Consider the following 23,194-nt stretch of genomic DNA (forward strand, 5'->3'; position numbering starts at 1 on the left):
TTCAAATCCTACAATATACTCCTACTTGTTCTCTTTCAAATTTATGGCCTCTTTTTTCATTAATTGTTGTTACAGATAGATAGATAGATAGATAGATAGACAGACAGACAGACAGACAGACAGACAGATATTCCTAAGTACTACCTGCTCAGTATGTATAATGTTGCCTATATGTATGTTTGCAGGACTGATCATTTGTTTTTGGATAACCAGTGGGTGTGATCTTTTCTGGGGAAGACTTTTTATCCCATTCCCAGTATTTCTTAGTTGACTGTAGTTTTTGTAGGTTTGAGACCTCATGGTTTCCCTGGTCTATTTTGGCATGTCTATTGTTGTCCTTGTTCAGCTCACGTTTAGGCAGTCATAGTGAGGTTTTAAGGTTATAGTTTCTCACGTTACTAGGAAACACAGTCTCACAGCAAACTCCTTTATCTTCTAGTTCCTACAGTCTCACTCTGAGGCCCAGGATGGACTATGACTAAGTACTGTGTAGCCCAAGCTAGCTTCAAACTCATGGTAATCATCCTGCCTCAGCCATCCATGTAGTAGGAACACAGGTGCCTGACATTTTTTTAAACCTCTATTTGTAAACCTTTTATGTTTCTTTGAAATCCTTCCTAACATTGAGTCCCACTTCTCTTTTTTGCATGCTTCATTTTATTTTGCCTTAATTAACTGTTTATTGTAAATTAAATGTTTATTGCAAATTGAGTCATCATTTCAACACATGGCAACTTTTCCCTTCTTTTTCACTTGTTTTTAAACACCCTCATATTAGACATTTTTTTTTTTTTTGAGAAACTACCAGCACTGGATTTCTTCCCTAATGAAACTTAGCACATGCTGTTGTTTTTCTTGATCAGAAGCTGTAAGGGGCTTTCTTAATTCCAGTTGCTTAGATGCACATACCTCCCCACTTCTCAGTTCAAAACCTTTCTAAGTAGCTAAAACTTTTGAAGAAATTGTTTCTGCACATCAGAAGCAAGCATCCTTACTGCTTTGTGGAGTGGTTCTCACCCACAGGATGATGAAGTATTCGGGGTGGCAGGACCATTTTTCATAGGAGTAGAGTTTCTTCTTAGACTGTTCAAGGTCACACAGCAAGAGGCAAAATTATGATAGAAGCCAAGTTCCAAAGCTTCTAAAGTTTCATTTTCTGTTGTCTGCTTCTGTGTCGGTGTATATGAGAATGTTACACTAGTGTCTCAAGCACCAGTCTCCACATTATCAAGAGTGATGATGCAAGGGTGAATACTTTTTCCATGCTTCTTTGTACTCATTTCTGATCACTTCCTTTATACAAAATGTTCTTTAAAAATCACAAAAAAAAAATCTCTTGCCCTAATATGTGAAATTTGCTTAGCAGGAACTTGTGTATCCCAGGCTGGCCTTGAATTTCCTACTTTGCCAAGGAAGACTTTGCACTTGGGATCCTCCTGTTTCTACCTCCTGAGTGCTAAGATTACAGGAGGGCACCCAATACCTTGTGTATACAGTTCTGGGGTGGAACTTAGGGCTTTGTATATGCTGAGAAAGCATTTTAAGAAATGAAACTACACTCTCCACTCTATCCTTACATTATTTATATACAAAGTGTATATTATATCTCTATTAGCAATGATGAGAATCTCAATTTATCTATGCCTTCACTACTTCTTACCTTGGAAAGAAATGACAGTTTGTCAAGAAAATAATGGCACCACATTTTTTTCCATGAGAAAAGAAAACATAGTCTGTGTTCTAAGCATAAATAGTGAATCAATACAAAATTTTGATGGGCTTAAAAGGAAAGAATAAAATTTGAAAGCATGAATCAAATACAGTGAAATTTTCACTCATTTGGCAACAGATAAAAACATTTTACACATAATGGCAGAATAAGAAATGAACATGCAAGTGAGTGATAGCTCCCATGAGAATAAATCTCATAAACTGTTGAGAATCTCTATGAAAAAAAATAAGAACACTTCCTGGACCAAAAGTTGCAAAGTACATGAATAAATAATTTACAATTAAAGAAATTCAAACTGATATTAAATATAAAAAATTTTTCTGATAACCACAGCTTTCTGAAGACAAAATTGTTTCCTTTCAGAGAGTTTGAGTTCCAAGTACCTGGAGATTCATTAAAACAATAATTATAGAGATCTCGGAGAGGACTCAGTCATCAAAATGGCATTTGTGTTTTTATCACTTAAACCCCTTATCTGCTTTAAGAACCCATAAATACATGATGGTTTTCCCATAAACATTTTAATAATGTGCAGTCTATTAAAGCACCTACATGCATCACAGTTTTGATAACCACTATCTCCAACCCATGGAATATGGTAAGTGTTCCATGCATAAGCAAATGTCATCACTTGAAGAACAAAAGCTAGTCAGATAGTTCAGTTCAGAGTCAGGAACAGTGTTGTCCTAGCCCCAAACAGACAGAGAAAATTGACTTTATTATGTTTATCAAAAAGAAAAATGATGCCTATTCACTCTAGAAACAAGAAAATTGCCGAACATAAGAAAATAACAATCAACTACATCTTCACTTTTTCTGTGATTTCTTGATACAAGGTTTCATGTAGCCCAGGGAGGTCTGGAACTCACTATGTATCGGAAAATGGTTCTCACTTCTGATCTTCCTCATTCCACCTCTCCATTGTGAGAACAATAGGTGTGCACCACGAAGCATAGTGTTATGCAATGACGAAGACAGAGCTCACAGATTTGTACACCCTAAGCAAGTACTCTGTCCATTGTGGTGATATTGTGTCCCCCGATATAATGTGCACTTTAATAAACTTATCTGGGGTCAGAGAACAGAACAGCCACTAGATAGACTTAGAGGCCAGAAAATGGTGGCACACACACACCTTTCGTCCTAGCATTCTGGAGGCAGAGATCCATCCAGATCTCTGTAAGTTCAAAGCCACACTGGAAACAGCCAGGCATGGTGACACATGCCTTTAATCCCAGGAAGTGATGGCAGGAAGCAGAAAGGTATATAAGGCTTGAGGACCAGGAACTAGAGTCTGGTTAAGCTTTTAGGCTTTTAGCAGCAGTTCAGCTGAGCTTCATTCCAGATGAAGACTCAGAGACTTCCATTATGAGGAAACAGGATCAGCTGAGAAGTTGGCGAGGCGAGGTTAGCTGTGGCCTATTCTGTCTCTCTGATCTTTCAGAATTTACCCCAATACCTGGCACTGATTTTGTTTTTATCAATAAGACCTTTTAAGATTCGTGCTACAGTCCATTAAGCAACACTCCAACCCTCTTTTAGGAGGGTCTTAACTACTTCAGTACATACTGATATAACTTTTTAGATGCATGCAACTAATATTGCCCACATTACTTTTCTGATTGCTGTCTATTCTATTCTCTTATCAGGAAAACTTTCTTGTGTTTTCTGTTCTCCAGTGTTTTGCCATATCATGTGTCTAGATCCAAATTCATCTCAATAACCTTATTTAAGTACACAAGCCTTTCTGTTGGGCCAAATCACAAATTTTCTTCAACATCTCTGTATATCAGTGTGCTTTCACACTGACTCACCAGTGGAATTTTAGGAGCAAAGGTTAGTATACTCAATAGGTTTTTCTTGCTGTTGTCAAACAGTCCTTCAGAAATGTTATCATACTAGTTTGTAGTCCAACCCACAGCCTACAGAGAAGAGTCTATTTCTATGTAGCATCTGAAGTACTGGGTATCATTCCTTCAAGTTTTGTTCTGATTACATAAGCAATAATCATGAAGGCTTAACTTGTACTTATAATACACATGTGTGGTTTCTACCAGCATTAAGCAGCAGCCCCCAACACATCTTTATACCTATTTTATGTAAAACATGTCACTCTGAAATAATGAGATGTACCTTGTGGATGAAATTCTTTGGCTGTCGAGGTCAGGTGGCAGAGAGCCCTGAGATGGTGTCACGTGTAGATTTTGTTGGAATCAGAAATGATTCACCAGTATGTTGTATATGATAGCTTATCCATCACAGATGTAGATGCAGTGCATGGAAACTGTGTATGATGATATGTTAATAATGAGATCACTTAGAATCTTCAACCTTATGAATTCAGCAAGCTAGCTAAATGAAGTTGGAGAGAGTGAGAGGAGGAGAAAAATTAGCCAAACATGCTTTCCTCTGTACGGCCATGCTTGCCTGGCGTAGTCTATGGGTGCATAGTAGGCTGTGAAAGGCTGGTTAAGGGCCACTTGAGTCTGACTAAAGGAAACCTTGCAGTTTTCCTGGGAGAGTAGCCATGCTGGGATTGCTGCCATTGGCATAGAATACAATTTGAAGTCTTCCTTTGTCCAAACCCTCATCTAGCTTCCCTGTGTAGTTGATGATCGCAAATAAATACCTCTCAGGGTCAGCTTCTAGAGAACCCAACCTTAATTAGACAATGCCCAAATGTGCTAAGGAAAAAGCAAAACTCACTGCGAATGAACACACAGAATCCTAGCAGTGGTAGATATTATTATGAAATAAGCATGAGAGGTGGGCAGCGGGCAGGAAGGAGGACCATGTTAGCTGGGCAGTGGGAAAAGGCATCTTACGCGGCCCATGATGAAGAGACAGTGGAATGACAGGGAGGAGGTGTCTCATTTAAGGAGGGAAGGGAATATTCATTATCTTATCTCCAAATTCTCAAGGCGGAGAACTCTAGAAAGAAATTGTTTGAATTTTTGACAGCATAACTGTTAGCGTCTCTGATTTTAAATACATTTCTATAATGTATTCTATCAGTCAAGAATCCAACAGGAAACAGATGGTACGCTGAAAATGGGATCATTTGAGGAGGCAATAAAAGGGCTATTTACAAAGAGACAAAAAACACCCCTCCTTAACAACGTAGGATCAGCAGGTTGCCATCAGCTCCCTAGGAGTCACTTTTCAAAGGAGTAGCAGGACTGGATGGGCCATGGGTCCTGCTGAAAATGAGCCTAACTTCCCCTTGATCTCAGTTTCATGTCCTGCCTTCCATTCCCTATGCCAGACAGCCAAGCTCAGAATAGGTTGGGAAGTCCAAACAGACTGATTTTCAAGAAGACAAAATTTGGGGATTAAGGTTAGGGAGTGCAATCAGAGAAGCAAAGGAAGGCTCCCACGTGTGGAGTCTGCATTTTAAGATATACTTGGGAGGGACCAGAAAGATGTGAAGAGACCCAGCTGAAGTTGTAGTTTGGTCTGTCACAGGCAAGTCCTCATACAACATCTGTGAGCTATTAAAAACATTAAATGAGCTAGCTGTGGTGGACCAAAGCTTTTAGCCTTTAATTCTTGCACTCCAGAAGTAGAGACAGCCCTCTGTGACTTTGTGGACAGCCTGGTCTACATAGCAATTTCTAGACTAGCTAGGATTACATAGGAAGACACTGTCTCTAAAAAAATATGAATGAATGAATGAATGAATGAATGAATGAAAGAAATATGGGGATGAAACTAATTGTACTAAAATGGTAGGTTTCTGATACATTACACGGGAAAAAAAGATTAGCCGATTATTTTAATAGATAGATATAATGTCGAAACTACCCAGTATAGTGAACATTATTTTAAATTGTGAATAAAGTGCAATTTTAAAAATACTTCAGAGTTCCCATCCTTATTGTATATCTCCCCAGTTTCTAAAGATATCATAGTTCCCTTTGATCTCTTTCTGTGATATAAAGTCAGATTTTAGTTAGTCAGTGATCCCAAATATGGGATGATTACTTTTCCTTATGCCTCTTAATTCTCTTGATAAAAATTTTAGGGAGAAAAAAGATGCCTCTGAGATAAGCATAGAATTTGTAAGAGAGACCACCAAGAACCTAATACAGGAAAGATGGGGGAAAACAGAGACAGCAAACAGAAGGCAAATAACTTACGTTGAGACATTTATATTAATGTTTGTGATGAACGGTGGTTTACGTGCTCACAAAATGAGATCTCTCTGCAGTCTTCTGGTTGCATTGCAGAAGCAGGCTATTTCGGGAAATGTCTTTCATAATAGTGTCTGTGTCTGTGGCCGAGACCTGGGTAGCCCTTTAATGGTCACAGTATCTTTGCAGAGCATAAGATTCCAGAAAATGAAAGAGTCACAGAAGGCCAAACATCTGCAGAAGAGTACAAATAGCTCTAATCTGAAATGCATGATTTATCAAATGGGAACATGATTGCCAGCAATCTTACTTTTTTTGGGTGATTGCAAAGTTGAGCGTAGTAGTGCATGTGACTCTATATGAGGACTTCTAAAGAGCTTTTAAAAACAATTATGCAAGAGTCTTGGAGATTTTAATGTAAGCACAAGGCCACTCAAGAGGCTAGAAAGGCAAACAAAAAAAATGGGGAGGGGCTGAGGAGGCACTTCAATCAAGGGGGAGAGAGTATTAGCTGGGACTCCTTAAGGAGAGGCTTGTATTTACTTGTCTGCGGTGGGCTGATCTACATAATTGAGTAAAACAGAATAAACATCTGTGAAATACAGCATTTGCATGTGTGGGTAAAACAAAATTACACCATCTCCAAGGTCACATCATGAATGTATGAATACAAGATCACAGAACTCATAAGCTCATTCTGGGTGTATGCAGAGGAACCAACACCACACTGTCAAGGTCATCTATTGAATTAGTTATGTCACCATTCTTAAATACGAGGACTATAGACTCAAATGTCCCACATAAAAATTCCTGCTCTGCCACTTACAGTGTAACTCAAAAAAATACTCCACTGTCTTGTGTCTGTATATGAGAATAATAATTAGTCTTAGATGAGATGCAATGTTTCCATAGTACTAATAGCATCTATAACTTATCAGTAACTGATCAATTAATATATGTGGTGTTTGACATTAGAATTCTACTTAAGAAATCACCCACCTTCTTTATCTATATTCTTTCTCCCTAACAAAATGTGAAAGCCTATTGCATATGAGTTATGTAAAAGATTAATTTTTTTTCAATGAAAGTAGCCATAAGATACAGAATGATGTCAAATATGGTAGTACAGTAACAAAGTAGTTTTTAAAGATCTTTTAAGGAAAGAGAACCAAGTGAGTTTTTTGGAACATTTTATAATTTGAGTTAATATCTAATGCCTAAATTTAGAATTTCCCCATGTTGAAATTTTCTTTGTTTGAAAACCTCAAAATTCACACTGATATATGTTTGAGATAACTGATCTTGTTAAAGATTTTATTTTCAATTTAACTGTGTGTGTGTGTGTGTGTGTGCGCACGCGCGCGCGTGTACGTGTGTGTGTGTGTGTGTGTGTGTGTGTGTGTGTGTGTGTGTGTGTGTGTATGTGTGTGTATGGGTTTGTGCCCATGAGTACAATGCCTACAGAGGTCAGAGGAAGGTACTGGAACCTCTGGAGCTATAGCTACAAGCAGTTGCTAGCTGCTAGATACGCCTGCTAGGAACTGAACTCAGGTCCCCTGCAAGAACAGCGTGCATTCTTAACTTCTGAGCCATCTCTCCATTTCCCTATTTTAAAATTCTTCTTTTTCCTCTGCTTATTTGGCCTGCTGATGCCAGGAAGTCTTCTTTTTCCCTTGCAGTTATAATTGGTTGTGGGTTTTGAGTAAATGTATTTGTTGAGCAAATAAACCCACAGTGTTCATAGAATACTGTATAAAATGTAGTTCAGGATAAGACACTTGACATTTTTAACCATACAATGATATGAATAAAAACAATTTTTGCTGGGGAATAAATAACATAATCTATTAAAGAAATCAAAGTCATTTAAAAAATCACTTCATTCATATTCTCACAATTTCTGTTTGAAATCCCACCCAGACTCTCACAGGCTGTACATATGTGACCATGTTTTCAATTCCCATATCTCGTAAAGAATCTACTGGAAGGTTTAAGATGTGTCACATTGATTGTGATTCCAAGTTTTTCATCTTGCATAAGGAAAAGGGGCATCCATTTCTGCTTAGTAACCATCTTTAGCTATATCCATACTTTGAATGATACATGTGCATTCTGAAATTATAAAAATATCAACTAGAGCTTTGATACAAAGGTTTTATTAGGTTGGATTAGCTTGTATTTCTTGATGTATAAATGCCTTTATCCTTAGGATATGCTAGATATTTGGTTTTCTTGTTCTATGTTAACATTTTATAGTACAAGGAATTATGGGAAGATAGTTGCTGATGAATAGTGAAAATTTTTATCAGAGATCTCTTGGTCCAAATAAAATACAGGCATTTCCAAGGAAAACATTTGTTCTTCAAAAGAGTTTAACTCTCTAGAAGTTGTTTACAATTAGACCATTGATGGCTTTCTACAAGTAAGTAAGGTACATTCTGGAGGTGGACTGTTTGCTTTGATTGAAAACCGAGGCTGTTTCCATTTTGTTAAGTCTTAAAACTTAACTAGTCTGCCTAATATTATTTGTATGTATATATTTCAGGGCTGACCATTTGATATTAGATAATGAAATGATGTGCTGTTTTTTGAGGAAGACTATTTCTTTTGCTCTCAGAATTCCTTTATTGTTGATAGGCCTTTTTCTAGGGTTCAGGTGTCATGGGCTTTTCAAAGTCCATTTTGACATGTCTATTAGTGGAGTCTTTGTTTAGCTCAGGATTGGATAATGATGTTGATGAGAATTTATGGATGTAGCTTCTGATGTTACTAGGAGATATAATCTCACAGAAAATTCCTTGATCTTCTGGATCATGCAATCTTTAACCAGGATATTTTTTATAACAGGTTGTAAGTCTCTCTTCAAAGACACCTAGTAGTACTGTTGAGTGATTTAAGATTTGTTAATGTTGGTGAGGATATTTATTAGGACTGAGATTATGTCTGTTGCACTTACTGCTGTAGAATCTCAGCTGGATTATGAATAAAAATAGAGGTTTGTGTCTGATGTTTTCTGAATGGGATTCATTGCACAGTAGTTCCTTCAGTAAAAAATGACCTTAATTCTCAAATTTATTTAAGAATTCTTAGATGAGTTATATTTGACCTATAACAAGCATCACTTCAAAATTCTTAATTTGTGGGTCAATGTTTACCTTGGAGTGTCTTTCTCTATTTTGTTTGGTCATTTATTAATATTTAAATCTTGAGTTAGTGACATGTGTCAGGCACATGTGTTTGAAATACAAATAAGATTAAACATGTGAATCATAAACGCCTTGAGCTCTTGGGACAGATCCAGGTTTATGATATGTAAGTGTATATAGTAGCAATATTCCATATCTTTGTGGTGTTACTATCATATTCATATATATAGTTCTGCCTTGCTGGTAATGGACACAAGAGGTATTATACATTTCTTCATTTTGAGCAAAAATTCCTGCTTTGTGGTGAAATGAGTTGTTTTGGCATCTATTCATTGGCAGAGTAATAACAAATGTTGCAGCAAACCTTATAAATTATGTTTAACTTCCTTTTATCATCCTACAGCCAATTTGGTTGACAAGTCTTTCCATTTGGTAGAGGATGCCAGTGACTTGTCTGAGGCCACTAGTCCTTGATGACATGATCAAAATTTAAAATGGATAGTCTTGGTCTCAGAATTTTGACTTAACTCCAATAGAAGATGAAAATATTTTGAAAGCACTAAGTTTCTGAGTTATAATGTTTAAAAAATAGTAAAATAAAACCAGTAAGTAATAAAAGGTATAAATAATATGAATATTGTAAGAAAAACACCTTCTACTTTTGGTTATTGTTGTTTAGACAATGTCTGGCCTCAACTCAGCACTTTTGATCTTAAACTTCTGATTCTTTTCTTCAAGCCATAACTCCTGCTTTTTATGGCACTGGGAATTGAACCTAGGACTCCATGCGTGCTAGGTAAACACTCTACTAACGGGTTACAGCTACAGCCATACCTCTTTCTACTTTATTTTTAAAACATGAGAAAACTCATTCCTCCTGTGACAGCCTTAGTAACTTTGTTTTTCTTGTTGGATATAGGATAGTTCATGGGTGTTAATTGCCAGGAATATGTATCAGCGGAGTTGTGAACCACGACCTACAGCATCAATTACAGACTTCACCTTAGTTACATACCTGGATTTCTGTACTTGTTTCTCTCATTTTTGAAATTGTAGTTTTGCCTCTGTAACATTCGTGTCTTTTGAATTAGATTTATCCAAGGAAGTAATAATCCCCCCTAGTTTTTAAGAAAAGGAATCTATTCAACCGTTTTACATCACAGCATTGGGGTATGGTATGTCCATCATTTCCTAAATTTCATTTCCTGTCATAATCTTTGGTTATTGGCAATTCACAGTGTATTAATCTATAAATTCACACAAAAATTATAAATGAAAATAGTGGGTCAAGAAAAAAATCTATTCAAGTATCATGTAGCCAGACTAGATTAAAATTTAAATGTGAATATTAATTTTAATATAATTCCTAGAATTTAAATATAGCATAAATCTCATTGAAAGCTGAAACAGCCAAATTGATAAGATAACCTTAGTACAATTTATGTCCTGTAATTTAAATTAATTAAATTCCATTTATTGTAAAAACCATAAAAGGAACATCTCTAACCTAAGACACAATACCATTTTAAGTTAAAAAAAGAAGTAATGTAATAAAATAATCTTCCAAATGCAAAGACCAATAATGAGCAAATCCAACTGTTTGCTTCATTGTAAATTAATGTGTTTTCTCATTCAGCCGATATTTATTGAGTGCCTTTGCAGTGAGTTGAGCAGAGCCTATGCCCATAAGGAGCTTAAATTTTATTGAAAGAAAAAGACTGTTCTGAGAAAACAATTAGCAAGCCAATTCCAGATTGTGGTAATTGCTTGAAGTTAGTGAACAGAAAGCTAAAAAGGAGCATGAGTTAAGGCAATCACCCTGGGTAAGCTGTTCAAGCTCCCAGGACCATGGTTTTGAGTGACAGATGGGGAAAGATGTGAAGACTGGTGTGGGACATGGGGCAGTGCATGTTGTAAGCATGTTGTAAGAGAACAGAGGTGATGGCTGACAGACATTGCAAGAAGACACAGTAGGACATGATGATGGGAAGGAAGAAGAGGAACAGAATGTGTGGGGCACAGTAGGAAAAGTTTGAGCTTTGGATTCCCATGGAAGAGCCACTAAATTTTTAAAACAGAGGCATGACGAAATCTACTTTATGTTTTGTGTGTATGATGGAAGCATGGAGACAGATGGAAAGGTTTTGAGGTCCAGCTCCTGCATTGACCTATAGATGAAACATTGAAGACAGACTCAGGAGACAGTGGGGTGATAGAGAATTGGAGAAGAGTGACCAACAGGACACTAAGTAAAGGAAGAAATCTGCTCTGGGGATCATTTGTGTCATAAACAACAATAAAACTAAAATTAAGAAACATAATTATAAATAACAAATTACATCTTCCTGGTCTACCCTGCGGGTTAATTCTCAGATTAACCTGAGTGTGTTCCTTGAGTCAGGCTATGTGGATGACTGGTTTAGCGCCACACGATATGATTTCAGTTTAGAAAGTTTAGTCTAGGTTCTGTCTTCCAGGACAGCATTCCATCTCATTTTTCCATTCCTAGCAGAGGTCAGAGCTCCTTACAATAGAGCAAACCTAGTTTGGTTAAATCCAGCATTAATTTCTATTCTTAGTTTCCCTCAGCCAATACCCATATTTAAAGAGCCTACTACATGTTAAGGGTTCAGTTAGCTTCTGTGCATAAAACTGGAGTTCGTACTGGAGTCTAGGGCTTTATGTTCTTTCATGATATTGTGTTGAAACATTGTAAATCATTTAGAACTATAATCTTTGTGGCTCCTGGTAGGTCGTCAATACAAATATCAATGTAAAACAATGACCAAGAAATTAAACGCCAAAGGAGCATATTGGCTCCTCAGAAATGTAAGATCAAAGAAGACACTCTTTCTAAGCGGCCAAGAGAATATCAGATTACTTAGGACAGAATAATCAGGCTTAGAAGAAGGCTGATGTGTGTTGTACATTAATGATGATGCTTATAAAGTACAATGTGATATAGGAAAGCATGAAAAATGATAGATCCATACTAAGATTGGCAGAAGATTCTATTTTAGAGTCTTAAGGAAGAATGGAATAAAACAAACGTGAGACTCTGTGAATTTTTTTTTGTCACTATCATTAGTCACCTTAGATACAGCTAGAACCACTTCACCCCAAAGGCATTCTGGAGATGTGTGAGAATTGCCTTAGAAACACATGTAGATGATTTGGGTTCAATTGGATACTTACATCACCCAATCTCTTCGGAAGCAGGCAGAAGATCTGTAAAGGAAAATATAGTCTTCAAAAGATGCATCACTCCCTTTTGTGGACGCTTAGGCTAGGAATCAGTCTCTGAGAGTGCTAATTTTTGTTTGTTTTACTTTGCCTTTGCCTTTTCTGCTCTTGGCTTTAAGCACTGACAACACATATTGGCGTTTCTCTTTTAGAATCACAACTACAGCTGCCTGCATGATGGACCTGAGGCGGTATCCACTGGATGAACAAAACTGCACCTTGGAGATTGAAAGCTGTAAGTCTCTGAGGATCCAGCTCAGCTGGACTCCTGCTTGGAAGGTCACCTTAGACACAGACCCTCTGTGTCTAAATCAGTGGTCTTGCCAAGTTGCTAGAGGCGTATTTGAAATTTGATCCAGGCAGACACTGACACCCTCTCCCCTCCATAATGCTGCCGCTTTCTTACATCTATCTCTAAATCCTATAGAACATATTTAGGAAAAAGTGTGATTTGTCATTAAAAAGAGAGATAGAGACACTAATACCCTGGAAGGATATCACAAGATGTTCAGGAATTTAAAGTATGAAAAAAATTGGCACAAAGAGTTAAGACAAGCTTGAGAAAATATGTGAAGGTGACAATATGTCATAAAATATCCCGATTGTCCTTGAAACATAAATATTATCTCTTACAGTTATTAAGTGAATGTGGAATGTGGCCATGAAAACTGATTGCATTCTGAAGATTGAACTGTGGATTTTGTTTGTTTGGTTTTGCTTTGAATCCTTATTTTCAGTGTTGGAAGCTTATCATCTTGAGGAAGGTCAAAGGTCATAGAGTGGGCAAGACTGGTTTGTGTGCCTGTGCATGTGTGCTCCTGTGTGTGCCTGTGTGTGTCTGTGTTTGTGCATCAGTGTGCTTGTGCCTCTGTGTATGCATGTGTTTATTTTATTTATGATGCTGACTTGCCTTGTAATGTGTTTGCTTTTCTGCACCAGGGATTTCACGATGATAAGTCAGTCATCTGGCCCGTTGGGTGGGCTAAAATGTTAATTCTGTTATCTTTCTGCAATCCAGACATCACAAAGAACTAGTTTAAGGGAAAAGAAGTTTTCATCTATTTTTCTCCACCAATGCTTTGGAACAGTTTTGTAGTTTATCCCAGTCCATAGTTCGAAGTAGACAATTTTAATGCAGTGTACAGCAAGTGGCTGGACTGTGAGGATATTTTCTGCCTTTGAGAAAAATGTTAGCTATGGCAAAGAGCATGATTCCAAATCACTGCTCTGAGTAGACACAGAGCATTTATGAAACTTTGTGCATATTTTTACTCATTTATAAAAGACAGCTTCTGGGCATAATTAAATTTACACACACTTGTAAAGAAACTAATTGCATGCTTATATTCTAACTCATCATTATTTCCAAATTTGTTCTTTGCATTAAAATACTAGTTAATGAAATTGGCCTATAGGATTTCAATGATTAATTTTATGTGAATATCTTTGGGATAGCATTGCATGTTACGTGTGTTTAACTTATGGTACAATATTTCTCAAAGACCAAATTCTTAGGCAGTTTCAGAAGCTCAGTGGGAGGATTTCTTGGAAAAAAAATGCTTCTGGGTACCACTTATTTTTTAATTATGATTGTATTTTTGGAGGTAAAATTTTACTGAGCTCATAAAGAATTGTAGTTATGCACAGATGGAATACTTTTACTGATCTACTTCATTCAAGTCTTCTATACTCCCTTCAAAAAAAAAAACAACCTGATTTCTTTTATCTTAAATAAGGAATTCCAACTACATTGATACAGGCAGCACACAGGGGTTATATTACAACTTGAAAATGGCTATTTTTAAATTAACATTATATATCATTTCAATTTCCATTCTTCATTTCTATTTCTAGTTGCCCTGTGAAATGAAGTAGCTAGTAATATTTATGTCTTTATAACCAGGACAACAGATCCAAAGAGGTAAAAATGATATATCTCCAGTATCATTTAGCCCCCCTAAGAGGCAGAATAACTTGGATGATGCGATCATTGATCATTTGGTGTGTCTTAGTAAAAACGCTGATGCTGGATGGACTAGATTAAGTCACCTCTTTTCTCAGTGTCCCAGTCAACAGGTAATTGGTGCTTACAGATGTATCCAGATAGTTAATCATCACTGTAGAAAATGAAATATGTTGCTGTATTGACAATACATGTGATATGTAGGCCTTTGTTATATTTTGCTGAATATATTCAAGTTCTATCCCTTAAACAAGAAGTTTCCATATGATTCCTGAAATCTAGGTGATATCCCCCTTAGGCAATTGTTTCCTTTGGTAGCCCAGGGAATCATTAGACTCTTCTCTTTCCTCTCTTTTTCTCCCTCCATCCCTGTTTCTTTCTCTCTCTTTCTTGTATTTCTTTCTCTCCTCTTCTCATTTCTTTTCCTAGTTCTTAACTTGCAACGGCCCCAGTAGTATTGTTAAATCATTATTATTAACATGTTAACAGTAAGTATATTGGCTCATGTTTAATAAGGATGGTGTAACCTATGTCTAGGAAGCCTGGAGTAAGGAGCATGAGAAATTAATTCACTGCTAATTTATTCAATAATTACTGTCTTTATTAACCATTTATTGGACACTAATTACTTACTAGGCATTATAATAAGCTTAGAGATATAATGGAAAGAAAAAATAATACAATGTTCTTATAAATTAAATAATATTGGCAGGATAAATTATTTAATACTTTAAGTTAAAGAAAGATTATTTAGAACTAGCCTTGAAATCCATCTTGAGAAGTCTAGATGGTCAGTATGGACTACCTTGGTCAGGACTACTATAAGGTCAACATCACCTCATAATAATGTCAGCCATTCTTGAATAGGGGAGGTAGTGAGCAGATAGGTCTCTGGGCTAAACTGATACAGTGAAGGGCGTTATGTTAGAATACAGTTAGTTAATGTAGCTTCTTCAGTGAAATAAGCCAGTATCAGTGGCTGTTCTTCAGACTATTGTTTTTTAGTCACACACTATTATTAGGTTTAGAGACAGTTAGATGAATAAGGTAACATTTCTGTGCCATGCTTGAACTAGTGACTTTTTTAGGCAACAGCTCTGATCCTGATAATATCACTATTGATATTATCAAATTACTCTGAGAACATTGGACCCAATTAAGCACACAACACTCTAAGAGATAGATCTGGCAATCAGAACAACTGAAGCCAGACAAATAATACGTAAAACAGACAGCTTGAAGAGCCAGTAGAAGAAACTGGAATTGGAGCTGTGTAGACTCATTTACCTTGAGGAAGGAACATTGATTCTGGAAGGGAGGGATGCAATATTCAAAAAATAACTGTGCCATTTCCTCTTAAGGAAGTTGCCTGTATCTGACCTAAAGGGAAAAATAGACCATTGCTAAAGATGCCAGAAAGCAATTTAGGTCAGAAGAGTGAAAGAAATACTCTTAGCAATTATGGCCGGTGAAAATCAAATGGGTAGCTGTATTCTGCAAAACCATTTACTGGGCATGAAGAAATTAGTTTATTAGGAAAGTGATGAGATTAGAAGGTTTCTAAGTAGCTGTGGGTTGAGGGTGACTTGGCACCAGTAAAAGCTGAAAGAATTTAATTAAAGGATGATAAGGCAACACTGGTTTATATAAGGCTGCAGAGCCCATCTGCATGTACCTCTGGGAGCAGTACTGTTTAGGAAAAGATAAAAATCGTATCCCTGCTAAGTTTCTCTCTCTCTCTCTCTCTCTCTCTCTCTCTCTCTCTCTCTCTCTCTCTCTCTCTCTCTCTCTGTATATGTGTGTATATGTGTGTTTCTGCTTGTCTACTGTTACTTAGCTACCTTTCTTTACTCAAATTTTCCTCATTGGATTGCATTTTACAGTTCTGTCTGTGCAGAATTAGACCAAGATACTAACAAGAGACTCCGTACATACACTATTTCCTAAATAATCTAAACCCTTTTGAGTCTTTTCTTCCTCATAAGGCTCAGTAGAAAACAGTGCGTTTGTGACTATTTATATCTGTATTGGACAGGGAGTGGTGGAGATGTGTTAAGTAATAAAGCTAGCCAGAATTTTAAATAATCCTTGAATTATTTTCAATTAAAAATATTGCTATGCCTCCCAAACAGGTTGAACTCAATCCCCAGGGGAGTCTTTGCCCTGGAGGAGATGGGAATGGGGGGTGGGCTGGGGAGAAGGCGGGGTAAGGGGGGAGCAGGAGGGGGGAGGACAAGGAAATCCGTGGCTGATATGTAAAATTAAATTAAATTATAAAATTTAAAAAAGTTATAAAAAATAAATAAATAAATAAATAAAATATTCCTATGCAACTCCAGTGAAGCCTAGTTATAATTATTTACCAAAGAAAAGGCCAAGAGCAAATGATCATTGAGTCACTGAATAATATTCAGCTGGTATTGCTGTTGGGATTTGATAGTTTCTAGAACTTTATCTAGGCTTGCAGAAGGCAAGGTTGTATCTTCCCACCCTTGCTATGTTTGACATTTTGTTGGACTGTGATCGAGGCTAGTAGTTATCAGTCCCCAAGACAAGTCCTACAGGAGTGTTCAGAATTTTATTACCTGGGGCAGTTGTTATTTCTAACTCTGATGTCTAGACTAGAATTTTGCTTTTCAGTTCTCCCATCATTTGAAAGCACCACCTTGAATTTGAAAGGTGCATCTTAAGTGGGGCTATTAACCCTTTCACTCAATAATGTCTCTATCCCCAGTAACAAAAAAAAAATCTTCATTTTCTTCACCTGTAATTAGTCACCTCTTTACATATCCTCTCTTTTCTCTTTCTGCAATTCCCACTGAATACATATTGTGTCTCCTGTATCTGTCTACCATAGATTTGAACCAAAATTCATCAGCTTTTGTCTTCCACATTAATAGTTATTACAAAGAAATTATTAGTAGTGAATTTTTTCCATTGGAATCTATGCATTTAATTTCTAAATTTTTTTTCTAAAATCTCTAGTGTTGATCACTCAGTTGCCACACTCACCTGATTTTCTATGAAATGTCCTTTTATTTAACCAGTCATCTATTGCAGAAGATAAGTTATTTCTGTTTTAAATAAAATGATTTATATATGACAAAGTCTATTATTAAACAGAATAGTTTAATACTATACACATGTATGTGTACATACATTTATGAATATAGTATATATAATCATGCTTCTAATATGATATAAAAAGTTAATTTTTTCAAAGTAATTTATTTCTATTTTATGTGCATTGGTGTTTTGTCTTGCATGTATGTCTGTGTGAAGGTATCAGATCTTGGTTGTGAGCTACCATGTGGGTGCTGGGATTTGAACCTGGGTCCTCTGGAAGAGTAGTCCGTGCTCTTAACTGCTGAGCCATCTCTCCGACACCCAAACGTTAAATTTATATTTAGCAAAATAAAATAAAATTAGACATTCATTTCCTTTGTTACACTGTTTATGTTCCTATGACAGGACAGATAAGATAGCCATCATCCCAGAGAAGTCTGTTGAAAGACACTAAAATATAAGATGGATTCATATAAGTTTAACATCCCCATCATAGAAAACATAAAATTTAAAGTATTCTTTGACACTGTTTTGTGGAGTCTACACATCCTTCTAGGCTGAGGATTTTTACATTGTCACTTTTTCACACTATTTTTGCATGGATGATGTTATGTGGGTTATGTGGGCAACACTTTCCCAATATGAAACATAGGATGAAAGAAGAAAGAATATAATTCTAAAAGGAAATTAAATTTCTTATACCACTATAATGTTGAGCAGATATGGAGCAAGGCAGAATATTTATTTGATCAGGTGGCAGCATCTGTCAAATATCTTCCACTCTTAAATACTATCCCTTGCTATATTCACCAGCACAGAGATAAGAATAATAAAACCCTACATTCATTGTATTAATAACTTCTAGGTGTCTGTAACATTCATTATATTAAGATCTTCAGGAGTCTATATTTGATTTTAAAATCACAAAAATGGAAAGGAATTTGAAGCACATTAGAACTCAAATCATGATTCTTATATTTGCAAAGGAAAACACGATTTTATTAGTTTTAATTGGGAAAACCAAAACAAAGCATAACTCCGATATTAAATGAGTATTTCCCACTCTTTCATAAGTGGAAATCTTACTTGCTCAATTCATTTCCCTCAACACATCATTTGGCTCTTTCTAATAGGGTGTGCAAGTGAAAAGTTTATGGCGATTCTAGTATAGCAAAGTAATTGCCTGCCCACAGGGCACACCATAGGTATGTGGTTTACTTTTGGCATCAGTCAAGACTTTCGTGCGAATGAGAGAAGCGTTTTGGCTTTAGAGACTGGAGATACATCTTCCAGTGATAGACTTAATCCCCTATTAGATTTTTATCCTGTAACATTGCAGGAAAATGAATGTAAATGCTATTATATAAAAACGCAAGCATCGTGAACTCAATGGCTTCCACCTTAGCTGTATAAATTACCTCTTATAAGGCTAAAGGATCCCAGAAGAACACTCCTCTGACCATGCAAACAGCTGTTCTGGTTAGGTAGGGGGAGGGTGGCAAGGCTACAGATTCCAAATTGAAGCATTTTCTTAAGAACAAAGTGAGCCCCTGAGTCTCTCAGGACACTGGATGTTTAGTGATGCTCTGCTCAGAAGTTGGCACTGAGCATCTGTACCTTTCAGAATCTGATGCCTACCCACTTTTAAAGCTCTTGCTACTGAATTGAGTCCTGCTCTGAATCTGTCCACTTCTTCTAAAAACGCAGTGTAGGCTTTCAGTGCTCAAGCTTCCTGGGGGGAGGGGGGGTGACAGCAAACCCACTTGTTTAGTTTTTCCTTAGGCTGAGTGATGCTGTCAATAATGCTATCATCCTGTGGGTAGTGTCTCTTCCTGGCTGGCCTTCAGTTGATACTCCATCTGGATTAGGGGAAACTGCCACAGCTGTGGATTGCTTAGTGTTTATGTTGAAAACTCGAGAGTTCTTGAGAAGCATGGCATGAGCCTCATAATCGAGAGCCCTAAGCACACCCACAGACCTTCCCTGCAGCACTTCCAGACAGCGTGTTTTGTTTTCATTTAACAGTTGCAGCCCACTGAGCTCTGACGCATCTGAAATTTGACTCACAGCGTTACTTCTCGACGGTTTCTCACTTTTCATGGGCCTTAAATAATGTTAGGTGTGTTTTTTTTTTTTTTTTTTTTTTTTTTTAAAGTCAGGTCTCTTTCTTCATGATGGCTTGCAAGTCTACTCCCTACCCCTGTGCCAATCTCTGTGACAGTCAACCCAGTTGTTGTCATTTAATTACACCATGGTTGTTTCTGCCATAAGCATTAAGAATCACCATATAGCAAATAGTGCTTTGCGCATGGTGCCATGCAGTCTACAAATTGACTTGACTTCACCAAATCTCCTGAGGCCACTAATATCATCTGTACATATGAGGCTATGAAACATTAAGAAAATGTATACACACACACAATACACACACACACACACACACACACACACACACACACACACACACACACGGCCACATAGACCAGTAAGTGAATGTATTGCTTAAGGTTTAATTGCAGCAAATATAGAACTCAGTGTAGCTAGGTTTTAAGCAGGGGGATTAATTTGACTTAAAGAATTCTTGAGAGGACTAAAGAAATAGAAACTAGGTTGAGCCTTCTGATATGACTCCCAGAATTGCAACCCAGCCTTCTGTTGCCAAAGTAGCAGCTGCTCATGGGATAGTGTAACCATCTGAGGAATACGGAGGCTACTACTCAGCCACTGGACCAGAACTACCCTACTTGTTATGTAATCTATGCTAATACCCTAGAATCTGTAAGCTGTACTTTTCAGGCCACTCAGTTCAGCCATGAACTTAAGTCTCAGCAAGCACATCTGATTGAAAGATCTCACACTTGGCTCAAAACTGTAAAGAAAAGTGAACCAGAAAAAATGCAATTTTCAGTGAGTCACCTGCTAGTCTCAAGCAGTACCTAAGCTGAGATGTTAGCCCAGTTGGTCTGTTGTTAGAGTTCATACCTTCAAGCATTTATATTTATTATGAGTTTCCTTATTTATGTCTCTAGCACAATTAACACACTTCACTTTGTACTGTAAGCATTTTATTCAAAATAACCATACCTTTATTAAATTCCATCTACTCATTCATATGATTTTAGGAGACATTAGATGTTTTCATCTTTTTATACATGAATAATCCTGTTTTATAAGGCAGAGTTTACTTCCCATAAGTGGCCCTTGAAAAACCAGACATTCAATATCTGCCTGCTTTACAACTAAATGTGCAGACTGAGCATCACCAGTCATATTAACTTTGAGTTGTAGGCATGAGAGCCAACACCCAGAAACACTTAGTCTGTGGAGGACAGCAGTGACAGTGTGTGTGCTTCTGACTGTGCTCAGTAGTACTACATGCCCATGGCATCTGCAGTGCACCTCACGTCTCAGCCCATTGGTGGTAGTGTTAATGATGAGTTTGAACATTGGTTCTGACCACATAGCTTACACCATTGGTCTCCTGTTGTCTGCTACTGATAATTTTCTGTTTGATAAATAGTTTTCTATTTAATTTAGCTCAAGACAATCCCTATTATTTGTAACTAAGGACCAGTGGGCTTTTAAGGGGAGGGATTCTGTCCTGAATCATCTTCTATCACCCATGGTGTTTTGTGGATGACTGACAATCAGCAAATTCATCTATATTTATATATATTTTCATTTCTATAAAGCACACTGTATCAAGAGACCTTATCAAAACAAAATGCAAAATCATAGAATTAAGAATATTTATATATATATATGTCTCTCTATTGGATCTATTTATCCTGCTCACATTATATTTGATAAGTGATTTGGGGTTACTTAAATAAAATTATTAGATACTTAATATGAATACTCCCATGGATACACACAAACACACACACATAAAATTGATAACATCTCTGAGTATATATAATTTATTGGACATTTGTTACATACTAAAAGCCTGCACTAGTTGCCTCATTTTAACCTGCCAGGCATGTGAGAATGATTAAGTAGAGGTCTTAGAGCCAATGAGGAGTAGTTTTGTGATGCAATCTCAGAAAGTCTCTTCAAACATATCCTGTCCTCAGTTTGTGTACCTCTAAATCATATCTGCAATAAAAGTTTCTCTAGCCCCTCAGGCTCAGTTATTAAGGAAAGAGCTTTTAATTTGTCACTTATTGGTATCCTGGTATCAATATATCTTCAGATCGCTTAAACCATTGCTACTCAGTACAATTTTTTTTCTAACAATTAGGAAATAAAACCTTATTTCTTAGCAAAATAAAGGCACTCCATCAAATAATTGATTTCAAATGTCCCTTGTGAAAAATCGTGTTTAAAGAGAAACATTTACAATAGTTAAAAATTCTGAATCTATGTTTATATGTATAATGAAGTACTACTTAAGTACACATTTAATCAAATTTACTACTGAATAGTAAAATGGGCAAACAGAATCAGGAGACATACATAAGGGATGAACTGCTCTTGAAAGAATAATGATCTGTGTTTTCAATTATAATTGTATTATAATAACAAATAAACATAAGACGGTATATAAATTGCTGCTATATGCAGGAAAGCTATGATGTGAATGTATCTTTCAGTTCGGCTTAGCTTTGAACTTTAAGTAAAGGTCATGCTATACTAACTAGATATGTTTATTTTCTCCTCCTCCTCCTCCTCCTCCTGCTCCTCCTCCTCGAGACTGTCTTACTTTATATCTCAGGCTTGTCCGAAATTCACTATGTAGTCCAGGCTGACCTCAAATCCATGGTAATCTTCTGCTTCAACTTTTAGGTATGGGTATTATAGACACTCAGTACTACAGTTGATTCAATGGTTTGGATTGTGAAGACACATTAACAAACTATCCTTTTTAGTTTGGTATATAGGAACTAACAGTTGCCACCTGGAATGTCTCTCTCTGCTATGTATTTTGACTAACTCCCTTACCTAGGCTATCTCACAGATTTCTTGTAATAGCCTCTTGGGAAGGGAGTGTGTCACATCTATTTTAAAAATGAGAAGACAAAGGTTAAAGAACTTAACCAGAAAAATGTTAGAACTGGAATTAACTTCATTCCCAAAGTGTAGCAATTTTTAAAGTGCTTTCTCCATTTTATTTAAGTATAAAAGGCAAACCAAAATTGAATATCCATACTGTATAAAATAAGAGGTTTTAATATCTGTGTAATTATACAGCATCTTAAAATTAAGAGTCTGGTACTTTCATCATACTGTGGGTATTTATCTACTTAGATAATAAAATCATAAAACTGAAATTCACATTCAATTTAGGACATATTGATACCTTATCATCTGGGGAAATGGTGGGGAAAATTCAAAGACAATTTGTTTACAATGAAAGGAGAGAGAGTCAGGGAGAAGGGGGAGGGTAAGCCAAGGAAGGGATCTATGACAAACAAAAGGGACTTAAGAAGTTCATTTTATGTTTTTTTTTAAAATTATTTTGTAATTAATTTAATTTTACATATCAGCCACAGATTACCCTTTCCTCCCTCCTCCCACCTCCAGCCTTCTCCCCCAATCCTCCCCTCATTCTCACCCCCTCCAAGGCAAGGTCTCCCCTGGGGATTCAGCTCAGCCTGGTAGATTGAACTATTTTGGAGGCCCCTAGGCAGTGGGACCTGTCCTTAGTGCATGATCTGGCTTTCTGGAACCTAGGGCCTATGCTGAGACATTTTGCTCAGCCTTGGTGTAGGGAGGAGGGGACTGGATCTGCCTCAACTGAATCTACCAGGCTGAGCTCCCCAGGGGAGACCTTGCCTTGGAGGGGGTGAGAATGAGGGGAGGATTGGGGGAGAAGGCTGGAGGTGGGAGGAGGGAGGAAAGGGTAATCTGTGGCTGATATGTAAAATTAAATTAATTACAAAATAATTTAAAAAAAAAACATAAAATG

At 36.9% G+C, this 23,194-nt stretch overlaps 1 protein-coding gene across 1 annotated transcript in view; it reads left to right on the forward strand.

The window, feature by feature from the left end:
- Window positions 1-23,194, forward strand: part of Gabrb2 (gamma-aminobutyric acid type A receptor subunit beta2) — a 211,419-nt gene that overhangs the window by 98,139 nt on the left and 90,086 nt on the right. Inside the window, exon 5 of the mRNA XM_059270364.1 lies at window positions 12,407-12,489. Coding sequence (XP_059126347.1) covers window positions 12,407-12,489 — 83 coding nt within the window. The remainder of the gene's footprint in view (window positions 1-12,406; window positions 12,490-23,194) is intronic.

Source organism: Peromyscus eremicus, chromosome 8a, assembly GCF_949786415.1.
Source record: "Peromyscus eremicus chromosome 8a, PerEre_H2_v1, whole genome shotgun sequence".
NCBI lineage: Eukaryota > Metazoa > Chordata > Mammalia > Rodentia > Cricetidae > Peromyscus > Peromyscus eremicus.